General features: G+C 48.1%; 7 protein-coding genes across 7 annotated transcripts; 4 read left to right on the forward strand and 3 right to left on the reverse strand.

Moving 5' to 3' along the window:
- Positions 1-4,148: 4,148 nt before the first annotated feature.
- Positions 4,149-4,388, forward strand: F5891DRAFT_958503 (uncharacterized protein; the record flags this gene model as incomplete). The annotated part of the gene is made up of 1 exon (XM_041375570.1): positions 4,149-4,388. A coding segment is annotated over one exon (240 nt), but the record flags the coding sequence as incomplete, so codon positions are not given.
- A 300-nt stretch (positions 4,389-4,688) lies between these two features.
- Positions 4,689-5,980, reverse strand: F5891DRAFT_1175111 (uncharacterized protein; the record flags this gene model as incomplete). Its single annotated transcript, XM_041365696.1, has 7 exons — positions 5,746-5,980; positions 5,649-5,690; positions 5,444-5,593; positions 5,291-5,391; positions 5,064-5,243; positions 4,823-5,004; positions 4,689-4,770 (listed from the first exon to the last, which is right to left on the reverse strand). Exons 1-7 carry the CDS (start codon positions 5,876-5,878, stop codon positions 4,689-4,691), a joined length of 870 nt encoding a protein of 289 aa, XP_041222105.1. The 5' UTR covers positions 5,879-5,980.
- A 4,504-nt stretch (positions 5,981-10,484) lies between these two features.
- F5891DRAFT_958533 (uncharacterized protein) lies at positions 10,485-10,953 on the forward strand (the record flags this gene model as incomplete). Its single annotated transcript, XM_041375572.1, has 2 exons — positions 10,485-10,545; positions 10,601-10,953. Coding segments are annotated over 2 exons (414 nt in total), but the record flags the coding sequence as incomplete, so codon positions are not given.
- Positions 10,954-15,542: 4,589 nt separating this feature from the next.
- F5891DRAFT_983346 (uncharacterized protein) lies at positions 15,543-17,111 on the forward strand (the record flags this gene model as incomplete). The annotated part of the gene is made up of 11 exons (XM_041377314.1): positions 15,543-15,656; positions 15,690-15,797; positions 15,855-15,932; positions 15,988-16,140; positions 16,197-16,241; positions 16,298-16,330; positions 16,389-16,497; positions 16,552-16,734; positions 16,783-16,828; positions 16,883-17,007; positions 17,098-17,111. 11 exons carry the CDS (start codon positions 15,543-15,545, stop codon positions 17,109-17,111), a joined length of 1,008 nt encoding a protein of 335 aa, XP_041222107.1.
- A 544-nt stretch (positions 17,112-17,655) lies between these two features.
- Positions 17,656-20,309, reverse strand: F5891DRAFT_1052901 (uncharacterized protein). Its single transcript, XM_041362558.1, is given in 11 exon segments — positions 17,656-17,821; positions 17,839-17,859; positions 17,911-18,082; positions 18,134-18,180; positions 18,231-18,427; positions 18,478-18,583; positions 18,630-19,095; positions 19,117-19,624; positions 19,675-19,823; positions 19,905-20,217; positions 20,286-20,309. 8 exon segments carry the CDS (start codon positions 20,136-20,138, stop codon positions 17,942-17,944), a joined length of 1,848 nt encoding a protein of 615 aa, XP_041222108.1. The 5' UTR covers positions 20,139-20,217; positions 20,286-20,309; the 3' UTR covers positions 17,656-17,821; positions 17,839-17,859; positions 17,911-17,941.
- Positions 20,310-20,625: 316 nt separating this feature from the next.
- F5891DRAFT_1052915 (uncharacterized protein) lies at positions 20,626-22,791 on the forward strand. Its single transcript, XM_041362559.1, has 5 exons — positions 20,626-20,977; positions 21,037-21,156; positions 21,206-21,742; positions 21,796-21,976; positions 22,029-22,791. The coding sequence occupies exons 1-5, from the start codon at positions 20,897-20,899 to the stop codon at positions 22,640-22,642; spliced, it is 1,533 nt and encodes a 510-aa protein (XP_041222109.1). The 5' UTR covers positions 20,626-20,896; the 3' UTR covers positions 22,643-22,791.
- Positions 22,792-25,996: 3,205 nt separating this feature from the next.
- Positions 25,997-26,428, reverse strand: F5891DRAFT_932156 (uncharacterized protein; the record flags this gene model as incomplete). The annotated part of the gene is made up of 2 exons (XM_041373978.1): positions 25,997-26,257; positions 26,330-26,428. Coding segments are annotated over 2 exons (360 nt in total), but the record flags the coding sequence as incomplete, so codon positions are not given.
- Positions 26,429-27,711: the final 1,283 nt, after the last annotated feature.

Consider the following 27,711-nt stretch of genomic DNA (forward strand, 5'->3'; position numbering starts at 1 on the left):
TCAGCTCCAAACTCAACATTGCACACGCACGATGGCGCGACGGCATCCTTGCATACCATATCGTCGACGTTAGACACAGGGCGGGAGTAACTAACACGGCAGCTGATGGTTTAAGCAGACAGTTTGTAACATTGGATGCAACAACTGACGACGGTGGCAATTGGACCGTCAACGAAGACTGGGAGTCTTCGAGAGGTATCATTCATGACCTATTCGGCCTCAAAACTGACAATATCTCCCCCCAGACTCTTTCTTCCGACCTCGCCAACCTACGGACCCGCTTCAAGAACGAACCGTTATCCCTCGAAGCCTTAGATGCCCTCTGGAACCTCGACCACGGTAAATCGATAAAGGACAAACGACGTGCACGCATCAATGCCCAGTCCTACTTCATAGACGAAGGGAAACTATGGTACATCAACAGCAAGGCCACCACCAGAACACACAGCCGGCTAGAATGCATGTCGCAAGAAGAGGCAACTGAACTGGCCAGACAGGAGCACTCGATGAGAGGGCATTGGGGACGAGACCTGGTCAAACTTCAACTCATGGACCATATCCATAGCCCTCGCCTCAACCGTTCCATCACCCTCGCCATCATGGACTGCGCGAAATGCAAGAACTTCGGACCCACGCACCTGCATTCACTGTTAGACCCAATAGTACGCCGTCACCCGTTTGAACTCATTGTTGCTGATTACTTGAGCATGCCTGCGGGCAAAGGCGGTTTTTCTGAAATAGCTCTTTTTATTGACACATTCTCTCAGTACACTTGGGGATTTAAGTTCAAGAAAAAGGGAACCGCTAAGTCCACTATCGATTGTCTAACTAAAATATGTCATGACTTCCGAGCCCCAGAATCGTTCATGACGGATGGAGGTCGCCATTTCGACAACCACGATGTCGCCGGATGGTGCGCAGCACACGGCACTCAACACCATGTGACAGCAGCCTATGCTCCATGGATCAACGGGTTAGTGGAAGGCACGAATAGCAAGTTGTTGGGGAGATTGCGTCGAGCCTGCGCACCAGAGTTGGGAGAAGACGAGTCCAGCGCAGGAGCAACCCTGGATGAAATTCCAGCTAGCTGGCCAGATCACTTTGAAGCAGCCATCCAACACCTCAACGAACGCACCATTCCCGCATTCCAGTACTCGCCGAAAGAGCTGTTGTTGGGGTTGGTTATCAACACAACCATCACACCATCGCAAGTCACAGCTTCGGCACCGTCACAAAGTGACGTCGACGTTCACTCAGCCTACGTGGAGCAACAACGTTTGGACTCACAGTTCCACACCACGATCCACGCCATCAAATGCAAGCTCAAGTTCAATTGAAAGGTCTTATTATCTGGAACAGGTGAAGTCGTGTTTGCTCCAGGACAGTTAGTTCAAGTCTATGCTAATGAGTTAGATAGTACCTTCAAATCCTCATGAAAACTCGTGCCTCAGTGGTCTGCACCACGACGCATCGTCTCGCACCGCAGCAATTCATATGTGCTGTCCACCCTCGAAGGGTTTCCAATGCCAGGCTGGTACCATGCCAGACGCCTGCGCCGTTTCATACCTCGGTCCGGAACAGCATTAGCTGAGCTGCAGAAGGAAATAGAGGACAGCAGAACAGCAGAAACGAGTGGCGAAACGACGGAGGGAGGGGTGAGCATCGAGACGTTGGAAGGAGAGACGAGCGAAGATGCGAGGATGGTGTACACTCTTCAAGACCAACCTTCGTTTCCTCTAGAAGCGGTTGCGTTAGACACGCCGTTCAGAGACGCGACCCAGGAGTGTCGCATTTGTTGGGGGGGTATATGTGTCAGTAGGGGTTGCATAGGAGCTGAGCAAGGAGTGCATAGGCAGGAGGTGTTGCAGGTGTCAGGGGCATTAGAGGTGTCAGAGGTCCTGGTAGAGTCTTAGAGGTAGCGCCAGTGCCTTGTAGCAGAAGCATCACATCCACTACAAAGCATCATTCATAGAGTCACCCTGCTTCGTCGTACCGACTCACCGTTAGCACTTGTAACCTAATTTATATTCTTATGAGAGTTTCAACCAGCGAGGTATGATAGTGTAATTAGGTACCGTTTGTTGAGCAACATCATATTACCTTATTTTTATTTGACTTACAAAACTATATAGATTGATTCAAATATTGCGTGAATTACAAGGTCATGCAGGTGACTAACCCCAAATCATGTGAGCAGCGCAAGTGGTTGAAATTGATTTGTCATTATTTGTTCATTGTTTGTGCAAGGACAGAAAATTTCGCGCAAGTTCCTTTCAACTTCGTTTCACTGCTACTACCACCACCCTCTCGAGCGCGGTGAATCACCTTGTGATTCCTCCCTTGTCCTTTGTGGTGATCCCTCCCTGGCCCTTCATGGGTGGTCCCTTCCTGGCCTTTTGGATTTCCTCGTGGTTCCCTGGCCCTTTGTGGTGGTTCCTCCCTGGCCTTTCCTCGCGGTTCCTCCCTGGCCCTTCGTGGTGGTCCCTCCCTGGCCTTTCCTCGTGGTTCCTTGCTGGCCCTCCCTCATGGTCCCATCCTGGCTCTTCCTTGTCACCATTCCCTCTCCACATCTTTCTTTTTTATTATGTACCATGTAATTACATACGTATTTAAATATAAATAAAATTGATTTTTATTGAATTTTTTCATAAAATGAGTGCTAAGAAACAATGAGTGGCAAAAATCTGGTGTTTTAGGTAGTTCTGTTAAACTTACTCCAGGTAGTATCATTCTGACAGATACCATATAAATTTTATGTTAGATAAAGCTTTGCAAAGCTTTATATTGTTGGGTCAATTAGTTGATGCTTCAGAGTTGTGAACCTCCCTTTCGTTATGGCATTTCATAAAATTTTATACGATAATGATAATCAGCAACGCGTCTTTCCTCTATAAGGCCAAACATAACAATGTAATTGTTGATAGCAAAATTATGCTAGTTCTTGCGATTATGTACTATATATTGTTATTTATTGCTATCTACTTTCCTCACGGGTTCACTGATGCCGAAGGCTGTAGCTCAGAGGATAACAGGGAATCTGAAGATGAGGGACCAGACTTTAAATTTTAGGGTCGACTTACTCGCAACTTAAGCTGATTGTAGTGTAGACGTTGTATTCCATTGTGACTCCTAGATGAATCGTTCCTTTCATACTGGCAGATCCATATGGGACGCACTTGAATGGCATCGCACGCGTGACTTGAAGCTTGAAAGTCCCGGTACTGCTTACCCTCACCACACCAGCAAATATATGGGCTTATGGCGGTTAGATATACTTGTTGTTTGATTTTTATTGATCTAGGTAAGCTATAACATTCATAGTGCGTGATCTCAGTGTACCCAAAGTTATTGTCTGACTACGGTCACGATGGATTGCTATATAAAATGCTGCTTTATCGCGCAATTCTGATGGAAAATTGTAGACATCAGAACATTAGCTTGGAACCCGATCTGGGTTCCTATTGGTGTATTGAAAGCAAGCGGAAATAAAGAAGTGACTATGGATCAGTAATACGATTTGGGGTTGGGAGGGTGGAGTGTAGAATTACGAACACTAGCTAGAGAGTTTATAATGGCTTATATGGGGTTCACCAAAGAGCAAGCAAAGGACAAAAGAGATCACAGATCAGGCATCTAATACGTGTTTCACAAGCCACCGCATAGACATATATTGGTGAATCATATTTGCCCGACCTTATAAGGTAAATATGGCCACATCATGCTTGGTGGGTTTCAGTGATGTGATCATGACGCCGCATTGTCCATTTTAGCACAGATTCTTCGACTAATCGTAGTCGGTGACCTCCATTCCCAGTGCTTAGTCCAATCATACCAGCACCTACATCGTGCCGAACACCCCTCGACAACTTGAATATGGAGATATACGTGTAGAATGACCTGAACCCTCGACCTTCCAATATGCGAGTCCCTTCCTAGCGCATTCCCGCTGGCATCTACATATATATCAATGTCGACTCCCGGAGACGCTGGAAATCAGCCATCATGGCCATCTCTATGCCCGAGAGACACACTCACCGTGATACCTACTTCAACAACTTGGCCTTATCACTCTTGTCCCGCTTCAGACACCAAGGCAGAATAATGACCTCGATGAGGCCATCTCATTACACGAATAAGTCCTGTGCCTACGCCCTGTTGGACACGAATATCGTGATTTCTCATTGGTGAACCTGGGCATCCTTGTCGCCTGCTCCAACAAACGCGGGCCCGGGGGTATTGATGACATCACCCCAGCTATCAGCCTCTGTCGCGAGGCACTGACGGTGTGCCCACCTGGGAATTCACTTTGTGATGCCACGCTTAACAACCACCTTGCCTTCACGTTCAAAACAAATCGCATGTCACATCAGGGAAAGCCTTCCCCCTGAAATTGAGGTAATTTCCAGTAAATCCCTGGTTTTCCTTTGATTTTCAGCGAAATCATGTTTTACTGTTTTATTTAAGTCCGGTCATAGTTTCAACGAATTAGTTCGAATTCCAAATGATTTCTTCTGAATACTAATGAATTAGTTCGAATTCACTCGTTGGTCATTGTCAAAATACACGAAAATCAACATTATATTGGATCAGAATGGCCTGTCAGTATGTACGAACGACTATCAAAATGTACAAAGTGAGATCAGTAATACATGGGTATCCGCGGGTGCACATGGCACAACAACCTTAGTTCAATCCTCGGACATTGCACTGAGATTGAGGTAGTCGAAGTTGCTCAGCGCACCAGATGGCAGCAACACATTGTCCGACACACTAACATAGTATGTTAATGGCAGGCATTCAATCAGAGGATGATGAAATGCACCAGACAGCCTTGTAAAGCCGTGCCATCAGCGCATGATACTTCTTTTTACCGCCTTCAAAGATCCGAGTGAGGGTTGCTTCATGGGCTTTGTAAATGCTAATGTAGACAGTAGCATTGAATGATTTGACTTGAGAGCTCGACGGTGGATTGCCGCTCCTCCAGTCCATCAGTATGGCATAGATCTGCAACAACCGTCACATTTAGTAAGTATTCATCTAGAAAATACAAATAAAAAACGTACAACAGTTGCAATCAAGGCAACCATAGCTATGGGGAGCTCCGGCTCATCATTGCCATCTAAGACCGACACAAAATCTTCATGTGATTGAACTCCGATCGAGTTCTCGCCGTCGAACAATGACTGATGTAGCGTATCGATCATGGCCTCGTCGCAGAAAGGTTGATCACCAAGGACTTTACCCTGGGCAGTGACATCAATATCGACAATGAAACATGACACTAATTGACATCTGACTTATTGGATTCAGAGTCGCTGATACCATATTCACTCGCAGAGTCGTCAGTGTCAACTGACACACCATTGTGACTCGTGAGAGTGGAAGCTACACCTATTTTAAGTTGAGTATCACTTCAACTCGGTTTTAAAGAGGCCACACATACTGCTTCTCTCACGACCACCACCTTCAACTGCTTTCTGTGTCTTTTCGACTGCTTTCAGTGTCTTCCTTACTGACTTTGTTGCAGGCGCAGACAGAAGCTCAGTCACCGTTGGTGCACGCTTGCGATTATTGCTGGTTGTATCATTCCAGACTGACATAGGTATGTAGCATAATTTTTTTTGCACAATATGGGTTTAGGCGCTCACCTTTGCGCTCCAGTGCTTTTTTCTTTGAAGACCATTGCAGCTCTTTGCGAGAATGTGAGTTTTTTTGGGTCTGATTATGACAAGCCTCTGTACTCACTGCTATCTGCGATGTCATCAGCTATGTCTGGGGTTACGACCTCAGCGCCAGAAGACACTTGTCTCGCCACTACTTTCTCTTTCTTTTTAGCATTCCGCTTCTGAGCAGCTATCTCAGATGGATGGGGAGGCATTTTAAAAGGTGAATGAGTGTTTTCTCTTTTCAAAGAGTGTACTGCTACAAAATTGAATGATACAGGACGCTGAGGGTAAAAAGAATGTAGTGGTCAAGTTGGTGGGCAGTGTTAAAGAAAAAAGTTCATAGTCCGCTGAACTTTGCATGGGCAGGGTTGCAGGGTTGCGCTGGGGCAGGGTTGACAAAGTTCGTAGTCCGCTGAACTTTGCTTGAAGCTTTGTTTGTGGCTGTAGGTTGTCTTTGTTACGGCCCTTGTTTTTTTACCACCAGAATGATCACTTGCCCAGGCTGCGCTAAGAACTTCGAGCTCGCTGACCATTCTCATCATCTTGCCACTATGAAAAATCCGCCATGTGCAGCTCTATTTCAACATCATTCTAGTTTTTATATGGATACAGATGACGATCACAGCGACTTTGAACCACCAGCATTAACTGAATTTACAGGGGACTACTTTGGCAACTATGATGAAGAAGATTTGATCTCGCAAAGGATGCTTACAGAGCTACTAACCATAAAGACGAATATACGCAAATGACACTCTGGCTTGAAAGACGCGAGAAGATGTTATGGCACAATAATTTCGTCCAATGGCGCCTTGCTGGCGATCCTCCTCCACAAGACAGGTTACCGCCCGACATGGACTATCGTCGCTCGATCAAGATGACGAAACACCCAACTATTAGAGCTAGTTCGGCAACTCGATATTTTCGATATTTTTCAATATTTGCTTTGGCATGTTTGCGAAAATGTTCACCGGCATCGTTCCGAGATGTCGGAGCTCGAACCTTGCTTCTCTCCTACTGTACATATTATCAATGGATGTATACCCTCATCTAACCCTAGAGCGGCGTAAGAGGCTTTTTGCTGGTGCGGTCGCGATCACTGCGATCTGTGCACAGTACACTACTCTTCTCATGGCCCAACCTGAAGTCAATGCTCCCCCTCACTCCAAGGCCCCACCAGCGCAGTGGAATGATGTCGAGACTGTTACCCTTGTAGACTATCTCTATGATCATCGCTCAGAGGCTGAAGGGGCAGGCAACTTCAAGCAGCAGGTTCTTGGCTCTGCTGCAGAGTTCATCAACAATCATGAGGCGCTTCAATCCACTCGCGCAGGTCCACTGAAGACAGCGAAATCAACTCGAAACAAGTGGACATCAGTAAGCCCTATTTGATCTCATCTGATCTAAGCTGACGAGTCTCATCTAGCTTAAAAACATATTTCATGCTATCGAGAAGTACCGCAACCAGACAGGGGTCCACTGGGACAATGAGACTGGAGCTGGGATTGAAGGAACTGCGGCTGCGGCTGTATGGACATCGTATGTCAAGGTATGTCCCCTCTTCGTCATATTGATTTGAGCGCTGACTTTTGTCAGGCAAATAACCTCATGCGTCCTTTCCGCAACAGGGGATGGGAGCATTATGAAAAAATGCAGACCATCATCCCATTGGGCGGCGCTAGAGGGCGGCACGTCTTCCGTCCAGGTGGCGCTGCTCCCTCCACCACCAATGCTGATAACGATCTTGCGGATGCTGCTGGCCCATCAAGCACTGCTGCTGTTCCTGCTGCTCCAAGCGCTGCTGCTGTTCCTGCTGCTCCAAGCGCTGCTGCTGTTCCCGCTTCTGCAGGCCCATTAAGCACTGCCGCCACCTCTACGTCCATCACTAGCTCCACTCCTGCACGTTCCACCGCCATCTCTACTACCGCTGCGTCTACCGCTGCGTCTACCGCTGCGTCTACCGCTGCGTCTACCGCTGCTGGCTCTAACGCCAGCAAGCGCCCATATTCGGATGTGATGGGGGACATGGAGTCAATTGGCTCCACGCACTTGTCATCGTCCATGCGACCTCCTTCCACCACGCTGGTGTCAGCCCCCCCATCCAAGAAACCACGGACTCCGGTGGTGTCCCAGAACAGCCGTGTCACCAAGATCAGCAGTGCCGCCAAGGCTGCAAAGATCACGCCGGCAGCTGCTGTGGTGGGGATGCAAGGCACCATCAACCGGCTCACCGACGTCTTTGAATGGTTTGTCAGAGGAGGGCCTGATGGTGCACAAGGTAGTGAGGACCTGGTCATGCGAGCCGTCAAAATCCTGGAAGGCGAGGACTCTGACATACCGCCGGACCAGCAGGCTGCTCTCATCATGTTCATTGGTTCAAAGGGCAATGAACATTACCTCAAGTTCTACGTGAATCTTCAGGAGAAGAGTAGGAGGCGTGCATTCGTGGGGAAGCTGATCGGCGAGGCAGTTGATGCAGGTGATGCCGGTCCAGCGCCGCGTGTTGATGCTGAAATGACGGGCTGAGCCGCCTGCCAGCAGGACAATATTCGTTTTCAATGTTTTAAATCTCATCATGCTGTGTGTGTTCGCTCGCTACTTCTTGTGTTGTGTTGCTATATGTTGTACTACCTACCACCTGTGAACTGAATAGAATAACTCTTGTGTGTCAATAACAAGCGCGTTCTCACTTCATTGTTCATTGTTCAGTATGGAGCACAGTAGTAAGTACAAAGTAAGCCTACACATCACTATCAGTATCATCAGCGGCATCAGCAGCAGCATCCTCGTCATCGTCCATGATATCAAGTGCGTCTAAACCCCGTTCCTGTATGACGCGCTGATACTGCGTCCACATCGCTGCTGCAATGCGATCACGCATCGCAGCTCCTTGACGAAATTCCTCCTCGTTATCCTCCTCAATAGCTGCTGCGTCATCCTCCGCGGCCACGTCAGCGCCAAGACCACCACCATCCTCAACATCTTCATCTTCGTCATCAGCAGGAGGATGACCCTCGCTAGGGTCACGAAGACGAATGTAGTTGTGTAGGGCGCAAAGCGCGGCTGGAATCTGCGCTTGAATCTCCATAGCGTAGGCCGGTGGTAAGAGCAGTATGCGAAAACGTTGCTTGAGAACGCCAAAGATGCGCTCAATGACGTTTCGTGCTGACGCGTGACGTAGATTAAATAATTCCTCCTTGTTAGAAGGCCTGTAAACTTAGTACTTAGCACATTGAAAATCAATCGAGAATGAACTTACCGTATATTGGCGCGACCCCATTCGGCAAGATGATAACGCACGCTTCGGTAGGGTACCAGCAACCCAGGACGTAGAGGATATCCTGCGTCGGCAAGAAAATATTTGCCAGCGGGAGTGCGAAAGTCGTAAGAGCAGGCGTCCTCGTAGACGCGAGCATCAGTGGCCGACCCTTCCCAGCCTGTAAGTGCGTATGTGAAGTTGAGCTCGAAATCGCATGCGAAAAGGCAGTTCTGCGACACGAAGCCCTTGCGATTACGATACACCGGACGTTCGATGGCCTTAGGCGTGACGTGGATGTGACTGCCGTCGATCGCCCCAATAGCGTCCTTGAAAAAGGGCCACCATTTGGGGTTCTTCCGAATTTTGCGGGGGACCGAACCATCTGGAAAGCGCACGTATCTTGAATAGAACGGGTCCGACGTGAAGATGATAAGCATCTTGCGGAAATAACTACATACTATTAGATACTGTCACTTGAAATAAAATAAAATAAACTCACCGTGAAATCGTTTCGTTCGAGCGTTGAAATCTCTCCGCAACATGCCTGATTGATAGGCCAGTCACAGAGGTGTAAAGAAAAATCGCAAGTTGTTCCTCGAGGGACACAAACTTGGAGTCTGAATGGCCCATGGTGCGAAGCTCGGAGATAAGCTCCACAAATGCATTGGCGCGCATGCCAAGCTCACACCTGATGCGCTCTGGGTGACCAGTGAGCAACTCGATCACCCAGTCTTGCCCAGTTAGCGCTGAAGTGTGATAGGGCTCGGGATCTTTGGGATATATTGATTGTAGGATGCCGTGCGTAGAAGCAACAACGATGCTGATTACGAGTACCATGCATTTGAGGAGTCGTTCCCGGACCTCTGGCCGAGGATTCGTCATGAGCGCTGCTAGGCGTTGGCGCTCCATCGCGAACCCCAGTGGTTGGGGATCCATCAAGGTATATACCCTACCCTCATTATCACTGATCTTGTTGATAAGCTCAAATTCAAGCTCCGAATCGCCTTGGACTTAGGGGGAGCATTGACTTCAGGTTGGGCCATGAGAAGAGTAGTGTACTGTGCACAGATCGCAGTGATCGCGACCGCACCAGCAAAAAGCCTCTTACGCCGCTCTAGGGTTAGATGAGGGTATACATCCATTGATAATATGTACAGTAGGAGAGAAGCAAGGTTCGAGCTCCGACATCTCGGAACGATGCCGGTGAACATTTTCGCAAACATGCCAAAGCAAATATTGAAAAATATCGAAAATATCGAGTTGCCGAACTAGCTCTTAGACGTGTTCCATTGGATAGTGTAGTTCGCGACTATGGCGCCACTTTTTTCACCGAAGCATTAGCTCGTTATGTCATTCGCACAAATCAACCTGGCCTTTCTCCAGCGCAACTTGAACAAGAAGCTTCCCATGTCATCCTTCCCTTCCAGACTGTTGCCGCATTCCATAGGGTCAAGTTCCACGCAATCAATGCTCACGGACATCGTGATTCAACCGTTACCGTGGATTCAGTGCACTGTCAGCCACCACGAAAGGACAAAAGAAGGCAGATAGTTCCTGCGCGCTTCGACACGGTTTTAGTTAACGAAGATGGTGGTGGGACGACAGGTGTTGATGGTGCGTGTTTTTTGTACTAATCCCTTGTAACATCATGCTAATATTTGATCATCAATATCAGGGTATCGTGTTGCACAAGTGCGCATCATCTTCACGCTGACAAGCCAGGCTACAGCTGCCTTATTTCGCACACCTGGAATTTTGCCTACCCACTTTGCATATGTGGAATGGTTCACGCCATTCGGGCAGCCTGAAGCAAACCATGGTTTGTATAAAATTTCCCGCCTCATTCGTAATGGAGAGCGTCTGGCAAGCATCATTGACATTTCTGATATTCGCAGGAGTGTACATCTTATTCCAAAATTCGGCCCTGTAGCACCTCGTGAATGGACCAGTAGTACCGTTCTGGAGCTTTGTTCTACCTTCTTCGTAAACTCGTTCAGCGACAGGCATGCTTATTTAACTATTATCTGACTAGTACTAGAATCGACTACATTCATCTGAAATACAATGATTTCTGTGAAAATACTACATTTCCTGGAATTCAACCGTTTTAAGCTCGAGTTTGAATATTTCGGTGAATTTCCTGGCAGAGGCTTTCCCTGATGCAGCGAGGATCTTAACAAAGCCATTGGTCTGCATTGCGAATCCCTTCGGTTAAGGCGACTTGACCGTCCGGAAGTGCCATATCAATCTTTACAATTTGATCTCGGTGCTCTGCTCTCGTTTCATACAAATCCAGAAGAATGAAGATGTCGAGGAGGCCATCACTCTTTGCCAACAATCATTGGTAACTCTGTCTCCATTATATGCAGACAAGCATTTCAGCTACAGACGACTGGGGGAGGCCTATTTATCTCGTTACCGGATTCTACACGACCCTGCTGATTGATCGCTCATTATAGAGAACTTCAGACTTGCATCGCGATACCCCACTCAAGCTCCCAGAACGCATCATTCATGCATGTAATTGGACCGTTGCAGCGGAGCAGCATAGTCGTACATCTGCACTGGAGGCCTACAACACCATGTTTCGACCTTCTTGACGGTCATTTGGCAACACGATAAGCTGCTGCTGCCCTTAATAGTGTCAGATCGCTGCCTGTAGACGCAGCATTATGTGCCATCTGTCATGACAACCTACGACAGGTAATCGAACCCGCAGAGCAGGGTTGTGACCAGCAGTGGTCACTGGCATCTCGACTCAGGACTCCAGTTGAAGACCTCCAGTCAGCAAATTCGACGCTGGCGCACAATCATTTGGAGCTGAGCAAATGCATTCTCAATGCCGCACAGAGATCACCGACAGTGCTGCTGCTGATGGGGTAGCAACAGGGTATAAGCACCATAATTGTCCCGACGTCAGAAGGCCCTTATCACACGTTCTTGCCGTCTATCGTTCTCGTAGATCTAACCAGTCTCAAGGATCGCTTCGCCAAGGCAATACGACACACATCTATCCTGGGCCCTAAAGTGTCGCAGAACGATCTAATAGTCCTCTTGACAGTATGGGACAAGATCGTGCTACCCATAGTCAACGTCCTCCAGCATGATCTGAAATTAACATTCCATTCTCGAATCTGGTCATGTACAACTGCATCTTTCACGTCCATTCCTCTCCACGCAGCTCACACGTGGCGAACAAACACAAATCGCTGTGAGGAGCCATGCCTGAGGGATCTCTACACCTGCTCTTACACAGCGATACTTTTGGCTCTGATCAGATCTAGACAGTTGATGAAGAAACATGTGCCTCCGTCCTTGGTGGGGATCGGACAAGGAGGTGGTACCAGGGTTGTAAAATATGCGATCAGGGTCAGTGGATGACAGACATTGAATAAGCTGCTCACCATGACTCAAGAGGACATATAAGCTGAATGCGACGTAGCCGAGCTCCACGCCATTGCTGTCATTCTGGCTACTTAAATGGGCCAACTTGAAATACCCCGCATAAACGTTTCGTCTAGTTGCTGTTAGCGGTATGTTCGTTGTTCCTGATGTGGTTCTGCCACGTATGCTTACCTTTATGCAGAACTATGTAGACGGTTGATATAATTTGAATGTGGCAGTTTCTAAACTTGAACTTGTATCCCAAATTGAAAGACAATCGTACCGTCTCAGTGAGTGTTCTTGAGACTCAAAGACTCGGGCAACTTGGACATCATCTTTATTACCTTCAAGTTTAGTTCTTCCTGGATGTGCCACTATCAACACCTTTGCGTACACCACACAATCAAAGTATACGGTAGGCAATTTCCCGGCACTGATGGTCATCGCTGACATATACTATACGCCGCCAGACACCATGAAGATCCAGTTCGCATACTACCTCACCATCATTGCTGCCGCCGCCGGGGTGAATGCAGCACTTGCTAGTGTATGCATATATGATTGCCAAGATCCTGATGCTTCCGCTAGCTGCGGAGCAGGCTGGGGACTGGTCTGGGATAATAGCCTCAACTGCAACATCTGCTGCACTACTAGTTAGACTTGGAGTGGGCATCGAGTTCATACAGATGATGTATTTGATCTTTAGTATCTAGTTATCTAGCAAGGCACTCGACAGCATTTGCGTTTTCTGAGGGCATGTGCACGCTCTAATTGCTCACCTACCTTCGCGATTGTATTTGGGTGACTATTCATCACGCAGGTCCAGTTTCTAAACAGCAAGCTTGAAACCAGGACGGCAGAGGTTGAGCGCTGAGCGTCGGCGTTACTTATCTCCCGTGAGAATCATCTTCCGTCAAATTAAAGGATGCGGGAGATAAGAATTGCAAGTACTTGTAAGGTACGCCAGTATTTCCATGAGGATACACATCATCGATTGGAAGACCACTGATCGATTACAGGTAATTAGACCGATGATCCGAACACTGTCAGAATTCGAACGCTATGAAACTTCTTCCTGGACCCCGCATACGATTTACAGTTTGAATAGCAGATAAGGATTGTTCTTGGCCGAAGTCGACTGAAGTTGGTTTATTTGAATGTTTACTCGATTTTGAACTTGGGGCCGTTACTGTCGAGTTTAAAACTGAGAATCATATAATGGTGGAATCGAAAGAGCGAAGAGAAGTCGGTATTAGACCGCAGGCGGTAGCCGGGAGAGCAGATGGGACGACGGAAAAATTCTGGCTGCAATGGGCAAGGGTGTTACCAGATGATGGCGACCCATGCCAAAGAGGACCTGGATCTTATCGATCGCAACATTATCCTGTGACGCCCAAGGATGAGTGTAAAATGCGACAACAAACTTAAAACACACAAAGACAATGGTCAAGATAGCTCTGACATTTTATCACTCAGCTCTTTAATGTCGTGCTTCAGCCCAGCCGCATTTTCCCACCTCAGCTCCGCGATGTTGGACTTCAGTACGCAAGCTTTTTGACGTCGTGTTTCAGCTCAGCATTTACTGCCTCAGCTCAACTATGTCACGATCAATTTGAAGCCCACAAAAACACCTGGTGTGATTGTCCTTTGTAGCTGATCAAGCAGGATTAGAATGTGTATCTACGAATACGTTGGCAATAGCGACGTACCTGGGTCTGGGGAGACGGGCGGTACACCGAGAAGTGTATTCAACTTTCGAGTGATCCCTGATTGCCATCATCCCCTCCTCCTTAGCTCTGGCAACAGTCAAATAACTTGGTAAGTCTGTAGATTTCTGCAACTTTGTCTCCGCACCACGAAGATCGGATGGATGGTCGGAATTTGCCGGGCGTTAATGTCTCCGTCGTGCTCTCTCAGGCTGGCTTAGCTTGAATTTTCATCCAAGACAACATCATTTTGTCCAGGTCAATGGTCGATGCGGTGGAATTCAAATGGTACATATTTTGGGCCATACGGACCATGGGCTACTAGTGTTTGGGCATTGTGTGCTCTAGTCTTTGCGAGTCAGGGATACGTGTATCGATCCAACAGGGTCCACTTCATTTCGACAGTGTGAGTCCCCCTCTTTTCCTGTCTGTTTTTGTGCTGATGCAGTATTTTATACTTCACAGATGGAATCAATCGGGCTGTGAAGGCCGTCCGACCCAAGACTTATTGATAAAGTAGAAGCATATACTTCAGGAATACCCAGAGGTGAAATTCTGCATTACATATTCCAAACCTCCGCTGGTGTTTCCACTTTTTGTCCGTATTGTTACTATCATGAAATACACTGATTCTACACTTTGCCTTAATCTATGCTAAATGGGTAGTGCAACTCGATGGTAAAAGTAGGATGCGCATGTCCCTCTCAACCTTGACGTGCTACTTTGCTGATGACTGACTTTGACATTACCCATTTCTTTAGCATGCATATGCTCTCCCGCTAACAACATAGCCGGAAATCTATCTCAGCGCTCTGTATAATCGTACAAGTGTCTATCTACCATGTCAAATAGACAACATGGAATTGCATGAGTAACAAGACCTGGACCATGAACCTCTTCTCCTTCCTCCGTCTTTTCCTACTTCACCCACCACTAAGCACATCCTCGATCCTCCTCGCTTCCCTGCACCGCACCTGGTGCAGCATGTTTGGTGACTTGAATGTGAGTTAGTGTATATTACCTTCGTACCAGTTTCATTATCCTCACGCTCGACCATCTACAGTCATCAGCACAAAAGATATTAATGTACCAGCTGACGTATACCACCACAGACAGGTCGATTGTCGCGCCATTGTAATTCCCACCAGATAACTCATCTGCCATGAGCATACGAAGTCCGCCAAATGTGATTTGGATGTACGAACAAGCACATCGACACCACATTCAGTATTTTGCCATTTCGCATGCGACTCCCTGGGCCATGGAACAATCGAAACTTCCTCATCCCACGTTCATTGTCCATCGGTAATTTCTGATGTTCCACAATACATTGTCCACTGTTCCTCGACTCACACTCGGGCCATTCTTGCTTTACCCATTATTGCATTGGGCCTGCGCCACAGTTTTACATTCCATAGTTCCACATTTAACTTTCTCATATATATAGCCCTCATGGATTCCCTGATACCGACATCAGACCTTTCCCGTCTCTGCAAATCAAACCTTCCCCGCCTATCTCAATCAGACATGTTCTTCCCTCCCCCCATCACAATTGACCTTCCACAGTTGCCTTTGGAAAACATGGAGGAACTCGCGGTCAGCCACCTGTCCTGGTTTGCAGGACATGACACTGAGAAACACGTAAGCCTATTACACATTTTTACTGATCTTCAGACCAACCTTGGTGTCCAGGAATGGATTACATTCCAGGGTTTGCATTGTGATGAATCTGCTTACGATCAAGATGCATGGAGAAAGTTGGTCAAGGACCAACAGACTAAGGTATGGGCAGGAGTAATTCTGGGATCGTTGTCTCGCAACCTAACGCGTTTGTTGCAGGATCTCATAGGATCCATATTAGATACCATTGGATCTTCTCATGACAGTCCACAGCCAGAGAGAGTTCGGGAAGGCACGGTGTGTTTTCAGGCGACATTTCTGCATGACTCTCGTTTACCTTTATCATTTGTAGAATATCCTGCTGAAAGGGGCCCTAGGAACGGGCAAAAAGACAGTTGCGCATGCTATCTGCAACATGCTCAAGCGCCCGATGCTTGACATTCGGGCGAATGACATCCCACTGACGTGCGACAATGTGCAACCTTGGGCCGCCAAACTAGCATCGGTATGTACCATCTGCGGGCCATGATACATATCTGACTCAGCGTTATGGTTGCTTAGCTTGCAATAGAGTGGAATGCGGTAGTGGTCGTAGACTGCGGAGATGTACGTATCGTCTCTCAAATTGTCTGTTATATCCCTTCTGAAGAAATGTCGTACAGTATTTCATAAATTCTGAATGTGCAGGGGGTGAAGTATGTTCTCGATTGTTGTACTGTCAACGCTGTACTAGTATAGCTAATCCTTTGTTAGGAACGCATCAATTTGATGGTTCAAGAATTTGAATCGCCCGGATGTATCTGTCTGTGGCCCGCGGTGTTGACGGACGAGCAGCAGGCACTACTCAGGCCGTTCTCGGCCAGTATGTACCCCAGTTACCTGACCTGACTGCATCACTAACCCTTTCCTGTTGCAGCCATCAGATTCCCCGATCTCGATCTGGTAGCCCGTCGCCGACGTTGGCTACAACTCTTTGGCCGAGATGACCTGGCGGTAGCTATCTCTAGCGGCAAGCACGCATCCGTCCCTAGTGTGAGGGACACGGAGGCGTTGAACTTCCTTCGGGAGATTGAGAAAATCTCTTGGTACGAACTCGATGGTGATGTCATGTCTGACACTGGATGAACTGTGCTGACGGTCCTTATAGGAGCTGATATTGAAAATTTCATGGATTTGGCACGAAGCTTGTCTGGGTAAGTTGTTTTATATCATACAGCTTTTCCTGACGACTAATGAGTGCCACACAGAGGACGAGATCCAACCCCCCATGACGTAAAGGAGTATGTCAAGGTCTGGGGTGTGCCCCTTTCTGTACGGAGCAAGGTGGCGCGGTTTTTCGCACTCCGTGACATGCATCCGCCCCACTTGGCACGTGAGCACTGAGGAACTAAGTTCTCAAGAACACGGTGAAGATCAAGTTGTACTTGTTTGAAATATCTGCTTGCTGGCTTGTACTCTGTAGTTTATGGCACATGAGATGTGAGATTCCTATTGTAACTATATACTTATCATTGTGCATATGAAATACCTATGTCGGAGGATGTTATCGATCGTTAGCTTATTACGTGGAGCAGGGTCCGGGTGTATCATTTCGTTCGACCCTCGGAAGATGTGACCGATCTGCTCAACCACTGGCTGGCGTCAACAAGATCTCATGCAATGTGGTGTCAATGTGCTTGTGCAGGCCAGCGCGCCTTGTTGACGAGGTGTCAAAGCCCGGGACAGTAGCCTCAAGTGTAACATATGCTGCACTACATGATTGAACTCAGAGTAGCCACGAGTTTGTACAGACGATGTATTTATCTATCTATTTACCTACCAAACCACTCGACGACATTTACATCCTTTATAGACCAATAGATAAAGCAAGAAGGCTCAGTTGTACGATAAGTCAGAGCGGCACCCACAACAGTGGGACTTATTTTTGGCGACTACCATCATAGACCCGCCAATGCGTCGGCAGTACTTATGAAGCGATTGTCGACCTCAAATCTACATTCGAAATCGATGCATCAAATAATGAGGATAGTGCCGGACGTCGACGATGGAAGCGTCATATTGGAAAACTAAAATACAATGATCAATTAATAGGGACGCCAGACGCTCAACCAAACATCTCTTGATCTTAGAAGTAGGCTCCTCTCTCTCTGTATAACTTAACTATACCCCATCTCCCCAATAACCTTCCGATAGCTGAACACCACCTCACCCTGAACGACTGTGCCTAATTTAGTAATTTTATGAAAAAGATGTTACAGCTCGATTGACAACCCACCTAAACCTACTGTCCGCTACCACCGAGCGCCTTACTCCCCGGGATAATCAAACAAATTGCAAACACGGTAGTGAGCAGCGACCGCGGTCTGAATTTCATTTCGCAAGGCGCTGCGAACAATATTTTTCCCACAAATGTAGCAAAAGTGGGTGTTGCAGGCCGGGGAGATGCACTACGACAGCATATACGTTAGAGTGTGTTTGTCAATAAGGAGATCACGCACGGTCATGTGGCTGCATCCCCCGTCTCTCTGGACCGGTGTTTTGCAGTCTGCCGATGAATATAAGTGGCAGCAAATGCCCAATAGGAAGAGTGTATACTTGGGCAATACTTCCACCCGCGCTGCTTCATTAAATGGTCCAGTTCCGAGGTGCCGTCACAAGAATGGGGAGGATCACCAATTGCAACAGATTGCTGGCACGCTTTGCACCAAATATGGTTACAATCGGGTAGGGGACAAACAAGCAGGCGGGATTCATCATGCTCCTGTCTGACTACGGGCACCGATCGTTGACATCTAAAATGACATGGTTGGCGCGCTGGAGGTAACACAGGCTAGACACTCACTTGCGGCAGTGGAGGAGAACTGAAAGATGGCTTAGTTCCATTTCTTCCCAAATCGCATATTGCCGCTCATCGATACCAATTTGCTGCACGAGAAGTCCCGAGATCGCTAAGGAGGGTGAGTTAATAATGGGTGCTATAGAGGATGTACAAACCTTTGGGTTGATGGTTATTCTTTTCCGTCATGCAAACGGGACACATGACTGGGAAACGATGCTCTTCGATCTTGGAGCAAATATGTCCTCGGATACAAGTTCTGCATATCGAATGATTGCATTCAAGATCCACACTATTGTCCACAGGTTGTTCTTCCATGCATATTACGCATGAAAAGTTGCGTGGGAGTGAGGCAGCCAGAGCTTGCATCTGGTCTCGAAGTTGCAAATCTTCAACATCGAAAGATTGCTGCAACTCGAGGGCCGCGGCTGAACTCAGACTGTCGAGCCCCCACTCATGTCCTAGGTCTTCCTTGACAGTATCATAAATCGATGACCATGTGTCTGCATCGCGATCGCGAACGTTGTTCATAAATTTATCGGATGACGAGGACGAGTGCAAGAAGTTGCGCGGAGCCAGCCGTGATGATCCAGCTATTCCGTTTGAGGGCTGTGAAGCGAAGCGCTATTCCCTGCTGCTCTGCACGATCTTGGAAGATACCTGAAGTGTTACTACTTTCTTCTTCTCGATACTCAAAGCATCGTCCAGGCGTTGAATCTCTCCTTCGAGTGTTTCGTTTTCTTTAGTCAGCCTCTCACTTTTCTGTGTCAATCCAGCCACTTCGGCTCGCAATCTCAGAACAGCTAGGCTAGATTCGATGACAGTACGCTGCATGCCTCGCATGTCTGCAGGTGGTCCATTTGATACGAAGATGTGGCCTGACAAGTTATTAAGTAGCTGAGCTTGCCATTGCAGACCACTCAGGGAAAGAAGATGGCTGTCGGCAGCAGGTAATATGCTAGCCAGACGTGAGACCGCCTGGTCAATCGATGTATTGAGAATAAGACCAGCACCAGCTGGATAGCTTGGCCGTGGGTGAGAATCGAAAATCACGAAAACGTCCATCTCCAGTCCTTTAATCACCGTGCATGCGATGATCTCAGGAGGGCGAGTGATGATGACGGTAGCAGAGGAGCTCAAGGTTTGCATATATCTGAGAAGATCATGGAGATGATAAAACCGATAAATGAACAACTGGCTTACTCCAGGGTACGCCTAAAATGCTTCGCCTTTGGGGGACCAAATCGTGTTGCTACAAGCTTCAGAGACTTCTTGAATAGGGGAACTTGCTGGATTTCTTCCACGTCCAAGTGCAAGTCGCTTGACCATTCCGAACAAATGGAGATAATATCCTATGGTATGACGTTTCGTGAGAAGCAGTGAGGGACTACGGCCACTGGATTTGAGGGGCGCTAAATCATACAAACACTGACTTGAATGACCTCTTTGCTAGTGATAGCTCGAAGCAGATCAATCATCCTGTCTTGACTATGCATGTTGACGAGGTCAGAAAGCACTCTCGCAAAATTCATGGCTGCAAGGCCACATGCAGATATACCGCGACCATTGAACTGACTTGTGCCAGGATAAGATACGATGCGCTCCCTTCCTTGCAAAATATCTACAATGTTATCGTTGGGTCCGTTGAGGTGAATAGTTGCGACCATAGCTGTTGTGTAATGGTTGTGATCACTGATCAGAAGGAATGAATGAACGGCGTCAACGTCAACGTTGGGATGGTACTAGGTGCGGCACCACTTCATCAGTTTGTCACGTGACATTTGCTTATACTCTGGACCGAACTTTGCCCGAAGTTCGAACTTGCATCTCGCTCTCGGTATCTTTCATTGCGATCAGAGACGAAACGTGATGCGTGGTACTTGTTCTGGAGTAACTTGGTGTGCATTGAGTTGCGCAGCCATATACTGATCAGATCAAGTACTTACAACGTCCGCCGGAAATTTAACAATTCGACTTTGTGCTGTTCTCAGTGTTGAGCGGGTTCTGTATCTCGACGACTGAAATATAGCGTCCTTCGAGCGGGAGCGTTACCTCTTTGTATGGATCGTGATGAAGGTATGGGCTCAATTGGTGTATCTTCGGGCCAGTTCAATCATCAACGTGCTGAAATGTACATTACGGGATGCCTATCTCGACGAGCTCACTCGCGCGAGATATTGCTATACTAGATGTTTGTTCTCGTCAACATGAGTGAGCGCATGTCACGCTCTTATCAGACACCCGACTGTCCAGACTCTGCTAAAGTCAGCTACAGTTACCGAGGCGTACTTCCTGGCACGAGACCTTGCTTCTGGAAGATTACAATGTAAGATGACGTTCATGTGGTCTTTCTCTTATCTCCAGGAGAGTATTTATCTCTGCTGTTTCTCGTGCGACATGCTTGGAGCTTCCATCAATACCTGTCATGGATTTCGACCTCGTTGTTCGCAATGGTACCGTCGTGACTGCCTCGGACATTTGGGAGTCTTGTGATATTGGAGTCAAAGTACGAATATCACCTGATATTGTGTTCAATTTTTACTAACGTGTCACTGCCTATGTCAGGATGGAACCATCGTCGCTGTTGGTCCTCGCCTTCCAGCCGCACCGGGCGCGCAAGAGATTGACGCTGAGGGGGCTTTTATAACTCCTGGAGGAGTCGACGCTCATGTTCATCTGAGCCAGGCTAGTACATTTCCTCATCTTTTGCTCAGATATTTATCATATTGTTTAGTTTTTTGAAGCTACCGTCGGTGTGGACATTGATCACTCTATCATCACGAATGGGAAGGTCCCCGATCCCGAAAACTTTGTCGGTGACACGTTCGACACAGGCACACGCAGTGCGATAGCTGGAGGAACGACAACAGTAATTACGTTCGCTTCTCAAATGAAGAAGGATGAGAGCATCATTGCTGTTATCGAGGATTATCACAAGCTCGCCAAGGACCAGTCCTACTGCGACTATGCTTTCCACGTCATCATTACCAATCCGACGCCCCAAATCGTGGAAGACGAATTCCCGCGGATGGTTGATGAGTACGGAATTACGAGTGTGAAGCTGTATATGACATACAAGCCATTAAAGCTTCTGGATTATCAAATTCTCGATGTCATGTATTCCGCCCGGAAACTTGGTATCACCACGATGGTGCACGCCGAGAATGCCGATGTTATCGACTGGATGACGCAGCATCTGGAGCAGAAGCTCATGACGCATCCTTACCACCATGGTACATCTCGACCTCCGATCGTGGAGGCTGAGGCTACGGTGAGTTTTTTGTGCTTTGTTGAGCTGACAATGACATGCTCACATTGTAATAGAACCGCGTCATTTGTTTGGCTGAACTCATGGATACGCCGATCCTGCTCGTACATATATCTGGTGGGCCTGCCACGAAGCACATCCGCGACGCACAAACGAGGCTGCTTCCGATCTACGGTGAAACGTGTCCCCAGTACATGTTTCTTCTCGCCGATTCGATGCGAAAGGGGGATTTCGAAGGTAATGATACCTCTGCATTTCTGTTCATTGTCTTATGGACTATAACATGCAGGCGCAAAGTGCATATGCTCGCCTCCGATCCGGGAGGACAAGTCTGATCAAGATGCCATTTGGGCTGGAGTCAAGAACGGAACATTCACTATCGTTTCTTCAGACCACTCTCCTAGCAAATTCAATCATCCGAACGGAAAGCAGCGTGGGCTCAAAGACGGAAACCTTCCATATGGCAAATTCCGTCTCGTCCCGAACGGGGTGCCTGGTGTGGAGACCCGTGTTCCGCTTCTATTTTCCGGCGGCGTCCTTTCCGGGCGTATTTCTCCACAGAAGTTCGTCGAGGTCACATCCACAAACCCAGCTAAGCTATACGGATTGAAGAAAAAGGGCAGTATCGCCCCCGGCTTTGACGCTGATCTGGTTATCTGGTACTCGCAAACAAAGTTCCAGCCATTCAAGCTCACGAACGAGATGCTGCACCATGATGTCGACTATACGCCGTTTGAGGGTATCGAGTTTAAGAATTGGCCTAGGTACACAATCATCAGGGGTAAGGTAGTATTTAGCCATGGGGAGGTAGTTGGGGAGATGAAGTACGGTCAGTACATCCGGAGGGAGCAGAGTCTACTTCCAGGACCAAGAGATATTTGGTTGAGCGAATGGCGGCCCTAAGGTTGGTACGAGAGGCACCTAAACCATTGATTGTTGCAGTCCAATTTTTCATGCTTCCATTGATATCTAGCACTCTGGTTACCGTATGATATAGCTATAGCCTATACAAACTGTACTAGTTTAACTATGCACTTCCAAATGAATTCGACCGTCGCCCTTACCGTCTAATACTAGGCACACATACATTTACTGGCAGGTCCATAACATATCACCCTGATACTGCGCTCGACTACCTGACGATCTCTCAGTTTGGTACGTCTTGGCCTTCTCGCTACCTCTTGGATGTGTAGGTGGCTTCCATCTCCTCTAATGTGATGTTGCATTCATACTCTGTATCCTTGCTGATTTCAAGGGTTTTCTCAGACACTAAGCCCTGAAATACATCCACCCATCTATCACTGTGTTCTGACTTTTTGGCTTGTATTTTGATCTACACTCATTTCTGAGTGTTGCTATCCCTTTCTTCCACCATTTTTGACACGCTCAGGGGATGCATACCTCTAGTTCCACCTTCGAGCTCCAAACCGCTGGATTCCGAACACTGCTTTGAATCCAGATTCTGCGTACAGATGCTCCTCACGAGAACTTCGCTATCGATGGCATATCTATCAAGTGTTTGTGGTTCGACTCGAGTGGGATTTCGGCCATTCAGGATTCGTCATTCCCCTGCAAGTCTATCCGTTTGGTTATCCTATATGATTCTATCAAGGCTCAGTCTATAAGAATTGTATCTCCATGCGAATGACGCAATGATGTGATGCATGCGCTTATCAGAATATGCACCTATATATACATCAGTTCTCGATGTAAACGTTCGTCGTACTCTCCACCTTCTCCCCCAATCCCAATAGCTCTGTCAATTCATTAACTTGATCATCATCCGCATCAACACTTGATATTGACCGCAGTGCAGCCAGTACTTTCGACACCGCTGCCTCCATGGAGCGCGACACGTTCTGTTGTCCTCCCTTCACATGTCGCAGGGTGTGTTGGACCAGGATGGGGACGGCGCGTTGCACATCCTCGTCCAGCCGCTGCGAGGATGCATACGCCCAAGCTTTGCGAATGAGTTTCCAGCACAACTTATTTGTATCCATCGGTGGGGAGATGCCAGCCGCATCCGTGCTAAAAGTGGTGTGATGCTGTTCCCTCGCGAGGATGGCTGCTAGGTAGAGCGCGAGATGTCCTGCGTCCAACTGAGACAGCACCCGCGTGTGCCCACTGCGATTCTCGTTTTCCAGGGTAGCGGCGATCCCAGCGCATCGCTCAAGGTGCCCGTCGTTCACTAAATACTCGTCCCATTTGCGCGTCTGCTGGAGCGCAAAAATCACTTGAATGTAACACAGGTCACGCCCTGATGATCGCGCACTCTCTGAGAGGGGCAAAGCATTAGAAGGCTGGTTGTCTACAGGAGGATCGATGGAAAGAGCAGCGGTAGAGAACAGCGCAAGGGAAAGATTGACCATCATGCTCGGTGTTAAGTCATCTGAAGCCACCTTTCTCCGGACTGCGTGAAGCGCCGCCATTCCAGAGTGACGTGTTCGGGCGGGCATATCCGGACCCATGGCTGCACAAATGCTCGAGTAGTAGACCTGCATTAAATTTTCAGGCCACTCTACCTCGCCAACCGTGCTCATGGCTTGAAGGGCATCGCCCACAGCAAGGTGGTCCTTGGTATCGCGGTGATGAACAATGAAGTCAAGCAACCATGTAAAGTCTTCCCTGCGGCGTTTTCCATGGTTGAAGCCAACCCTGGTGCATTTCCACAGTGCGCGGCAATCACCAGCACTGTACGTGAGGTCCGCGTCGGCAACGATACTAAGGTGAAGTGCAGTTCTGGCGCTGCTGAGACACTGATATTGGTGATCCGCGGCAATTGGGTTCAAGGGAGATTTGATATTGGCTCTTTGTACCATGCGTCTGCAAAGTTGCAGGGCCCAGATATGTAAATTATGGTCGCGGAATAGCTGGCGATACTCGACGGCCTCGATGAGAACCGAGATAGGGCGGAAGAGCATTGCGATATCAACATCTTCGAGACCGTGCTCTTGGTCGTTCGTGGATGCTGCTGATAAACCCTGTTCCAGTGTTGCTTGTAGATCTCGATCCTGCAAGCTTTGTACGACTTGCAAGAGCATAGATTCGAGTTCGTCCCTGTAGAACACATTAACCAACACGGTGAATAAACTAGAAACCAACGGCTCACCCCCTGTTGAGACGAATCAAAGCATCCTCCTCAAGAGGGATGCCGATGATGAGCGCAGCAGCTGTCAAGCAGTTAACAATCACAGCCCTGGGAGGCAGTGGAAAGACGAGTAAACGAGTGATGGCATCAATAGCCCACATGCGAAGGTGCCTCTCTTGCTTGTAATGTAACAGACAGTGCGGGATGGAGTACGACATCCACGCCAAGTATGAGTCGGGTATCCGGGGGACGAAAGGATGGTGCCCTAAGCTCAGTCGGAAGGCACTGCGTATCATGTCGCAGATGAATTGCATTTCCATATCTTGCAGTACAAGGAAGGTGAACCAAGATATATCGGGAGGCTGTGTCGCGACCGGTATCGCTGATACTGACTCTAACGGGTCAAAGAACAGCTGATGCATATCCCGGCCATGCAACCGCGTGAAGTATAGGTGGATCAAAGCCTTCCCGCAGGCAAGTGCACGCGTCTTCGAATGGAGCCCGAGCTTGGGCTGCCTGCCCTGAGTGCTTTCGAAGCAACCTAAAAAGGTGTCACGTAGTTGGATGATTGCAGCAGAGACGTCAATTAATTTGGGCCATTCAACCTCAGGAACCATAAGCGCAGCTGAAGTAATGACATTTGGATCTGTAGTTGTCTCCATTATCCAGCGAACAGCAGACGCGTCGTGAGGAGCGTCCGCATTGTGCGGCAGCCCAGAGTCTCTGTCATCAATATACCCGCGCGCACCATTAACGCATAGTCTGAGAGTGGAAGCTATTCCAAAAAGGAGCGATGGGACGCGGCCCGCTAGAGTGATATGCAATCTCCGGATCGAACGACTGATTCTTTGTAATGCGAGGCGGAGGATTGTCGATGTAGTGGTCTGGAATGGACAAGTCGGAGAAACGACGCAGGATACAACGATGGCGCCGTAGAACAGGGCCCCAAATGCCATCGTCAACACTACTGGAGTTGCAATGGTCGGCTGCTGCGTCCAAATGCTAGCACCTAGAGCAATTCCGAATAAGAGCAGGGAGATCTGGATCAACAACGGAAGCGCCTCCAAGACAGCACTAAAGTACCACGTCTGGAGACCATCCATCTTCTGTTGCCTCAGACGACCGCGGGCGTCGATCGGGCCACGTCCGCAGCGGACGAAGTGCCCTAGCCATTGCTTCCCCAGTACGGCACCCAGCGCAGCAATGAGACTGGTGCTGAGACTGGCGTACATGAGACACTGTATCCAAATCTCAGTCTCCCCTGGTCCATTCCATTGTGGGAGGTCGGGCTGTCGACCATCAAACGTAGTGTTATCGAGTGTGTGTATAAGCAGTTTTAAAAGGGCGTTTGTCATCTTAGTTTCGTCCGGACTGAGCGCGGATTGCAGAGAAACTATGAAAGTGGTGCTGACTGCGGAAAAGAGACCTGACTATGTATTGTGGTCAGGATCGCAGTCCCACATAGGAACACATCAAGATGGTTTTAACTGCTAGGCACTCACAAATATAAGAACGATATCCATGTCACCCTTGTGTTTTTCAAGAAACTCCTCGACATGATACCCAGCCTCGCGTTCATATATCGTCCAAAATTGACCTCGAATGTTCTCGTCGTTGTTCCGATCAAGCTCCGAGTCAGATTTGCTGGACGTCCCGCCTGTCACAGACAAGCTCGAACTAGAGGTGCAAGATCACATAGTATCGCTTCGTTCGTGAATATTTGAGGTATTCAACAGGAATTGCTCAGTGCTCACTAGGGTACTGAAGCGCTTCGTGACTGGCCCACCAAGGTAGCACTGCGGCTCGTATGCGTCGAGTAGAACATAATACTAATCCAAGAACTTTCCAGTAGTGTTCCCGGGTGAATTGGAGAACGCAATGCGATGTGTAACACCTCTGAGAAGCTACTCGGAATCCCTGCTAATCGGATGGGCCGCGCCGCCGCAGTAAGTTTTTGAAGGCTTTGGCTAACCTAAACTGCACTCTTGCTCCATTCATACTCATATGCATGTCACGTGATCGCGATGTATTTGATGTTCCACTGTCATTGAATTTCCACATCCCCCTAAGGTCCTCATAATGTAATAAAGAAATTCTCAGACTAGTGAGTTAAACCCGATGTTCGTAAACGTTGATCCATCATCACTTACTAGCCATGTGCTAATTGTTTAGATGTGCCTCGCGTGACAGGCTGTAGTCACCAAGTGTTGCTGAGGATGATTGTTTATGGTTTTTGATACGCAGCTGCGATTAAATTATACACCAGCCAACAGCCTAAATGCGAACTACGTGCCTCAAGTCGAAGCCACCAGCCAGTCTGTGACCCCAACGGACCCCACTCCGAAGTAAAAAGTCGAAGCCATCTTTAAAATGAGTCTGGTCTAAGGGAGATAAGGCGTACGATCATATCTGTATGAAATCCATATGGTCAGCGGCATCGGCACTTGGATATCACTGAGTATTAAAGCACATTAATGACCATTGAAGCTGTATTCATCGAGATCAAGTACGACCGTTTGATAGACCATGATGCATATGTTTACTACTACTGCTAATGTACCAGTATGCATGAACTTCTGAGATCGGACTTTGAACTATTCAGTTTGAAATTCCCAACAATGGCGGGCAGCTACTCGACCAGGGACCTGGTGCTACTACCTGCTCAACGCCAGACTCCAGCTGTGTCATTCCTCTGTATCTTGCTGCCAAATTTGCAGAATCGTGAGCGCCGTCTCATGTCCGAGTCGGCACCTATGAAATTTAAAAGCTATCAACAGTCTAGGCGACCGCAGTGTAACTGTGTTGGACCTGAGAACCCGAGTCCGGTACCGTTCAAGAGCAACTAGACTTGGCACCATTCAGTTTAACTCAAGTCCAAGTGGGA

The sequence above is a fragment of the Suillus fuscotomentosus genome (genome assembly GCF_016647785.1).
Source record: "Suillus fuscotomentosus strain FC203 chromosome Unknown F5891scaffold_54, whole genome shotgun sequence".
In the NCBI taxonomy this organism is placed as follows: Eukaryota; Fungi; Basidiomycota; class Agaricomycetes; order Boletales; family Suillaceae; genus Suillus; species Suillus fuscotomentosus.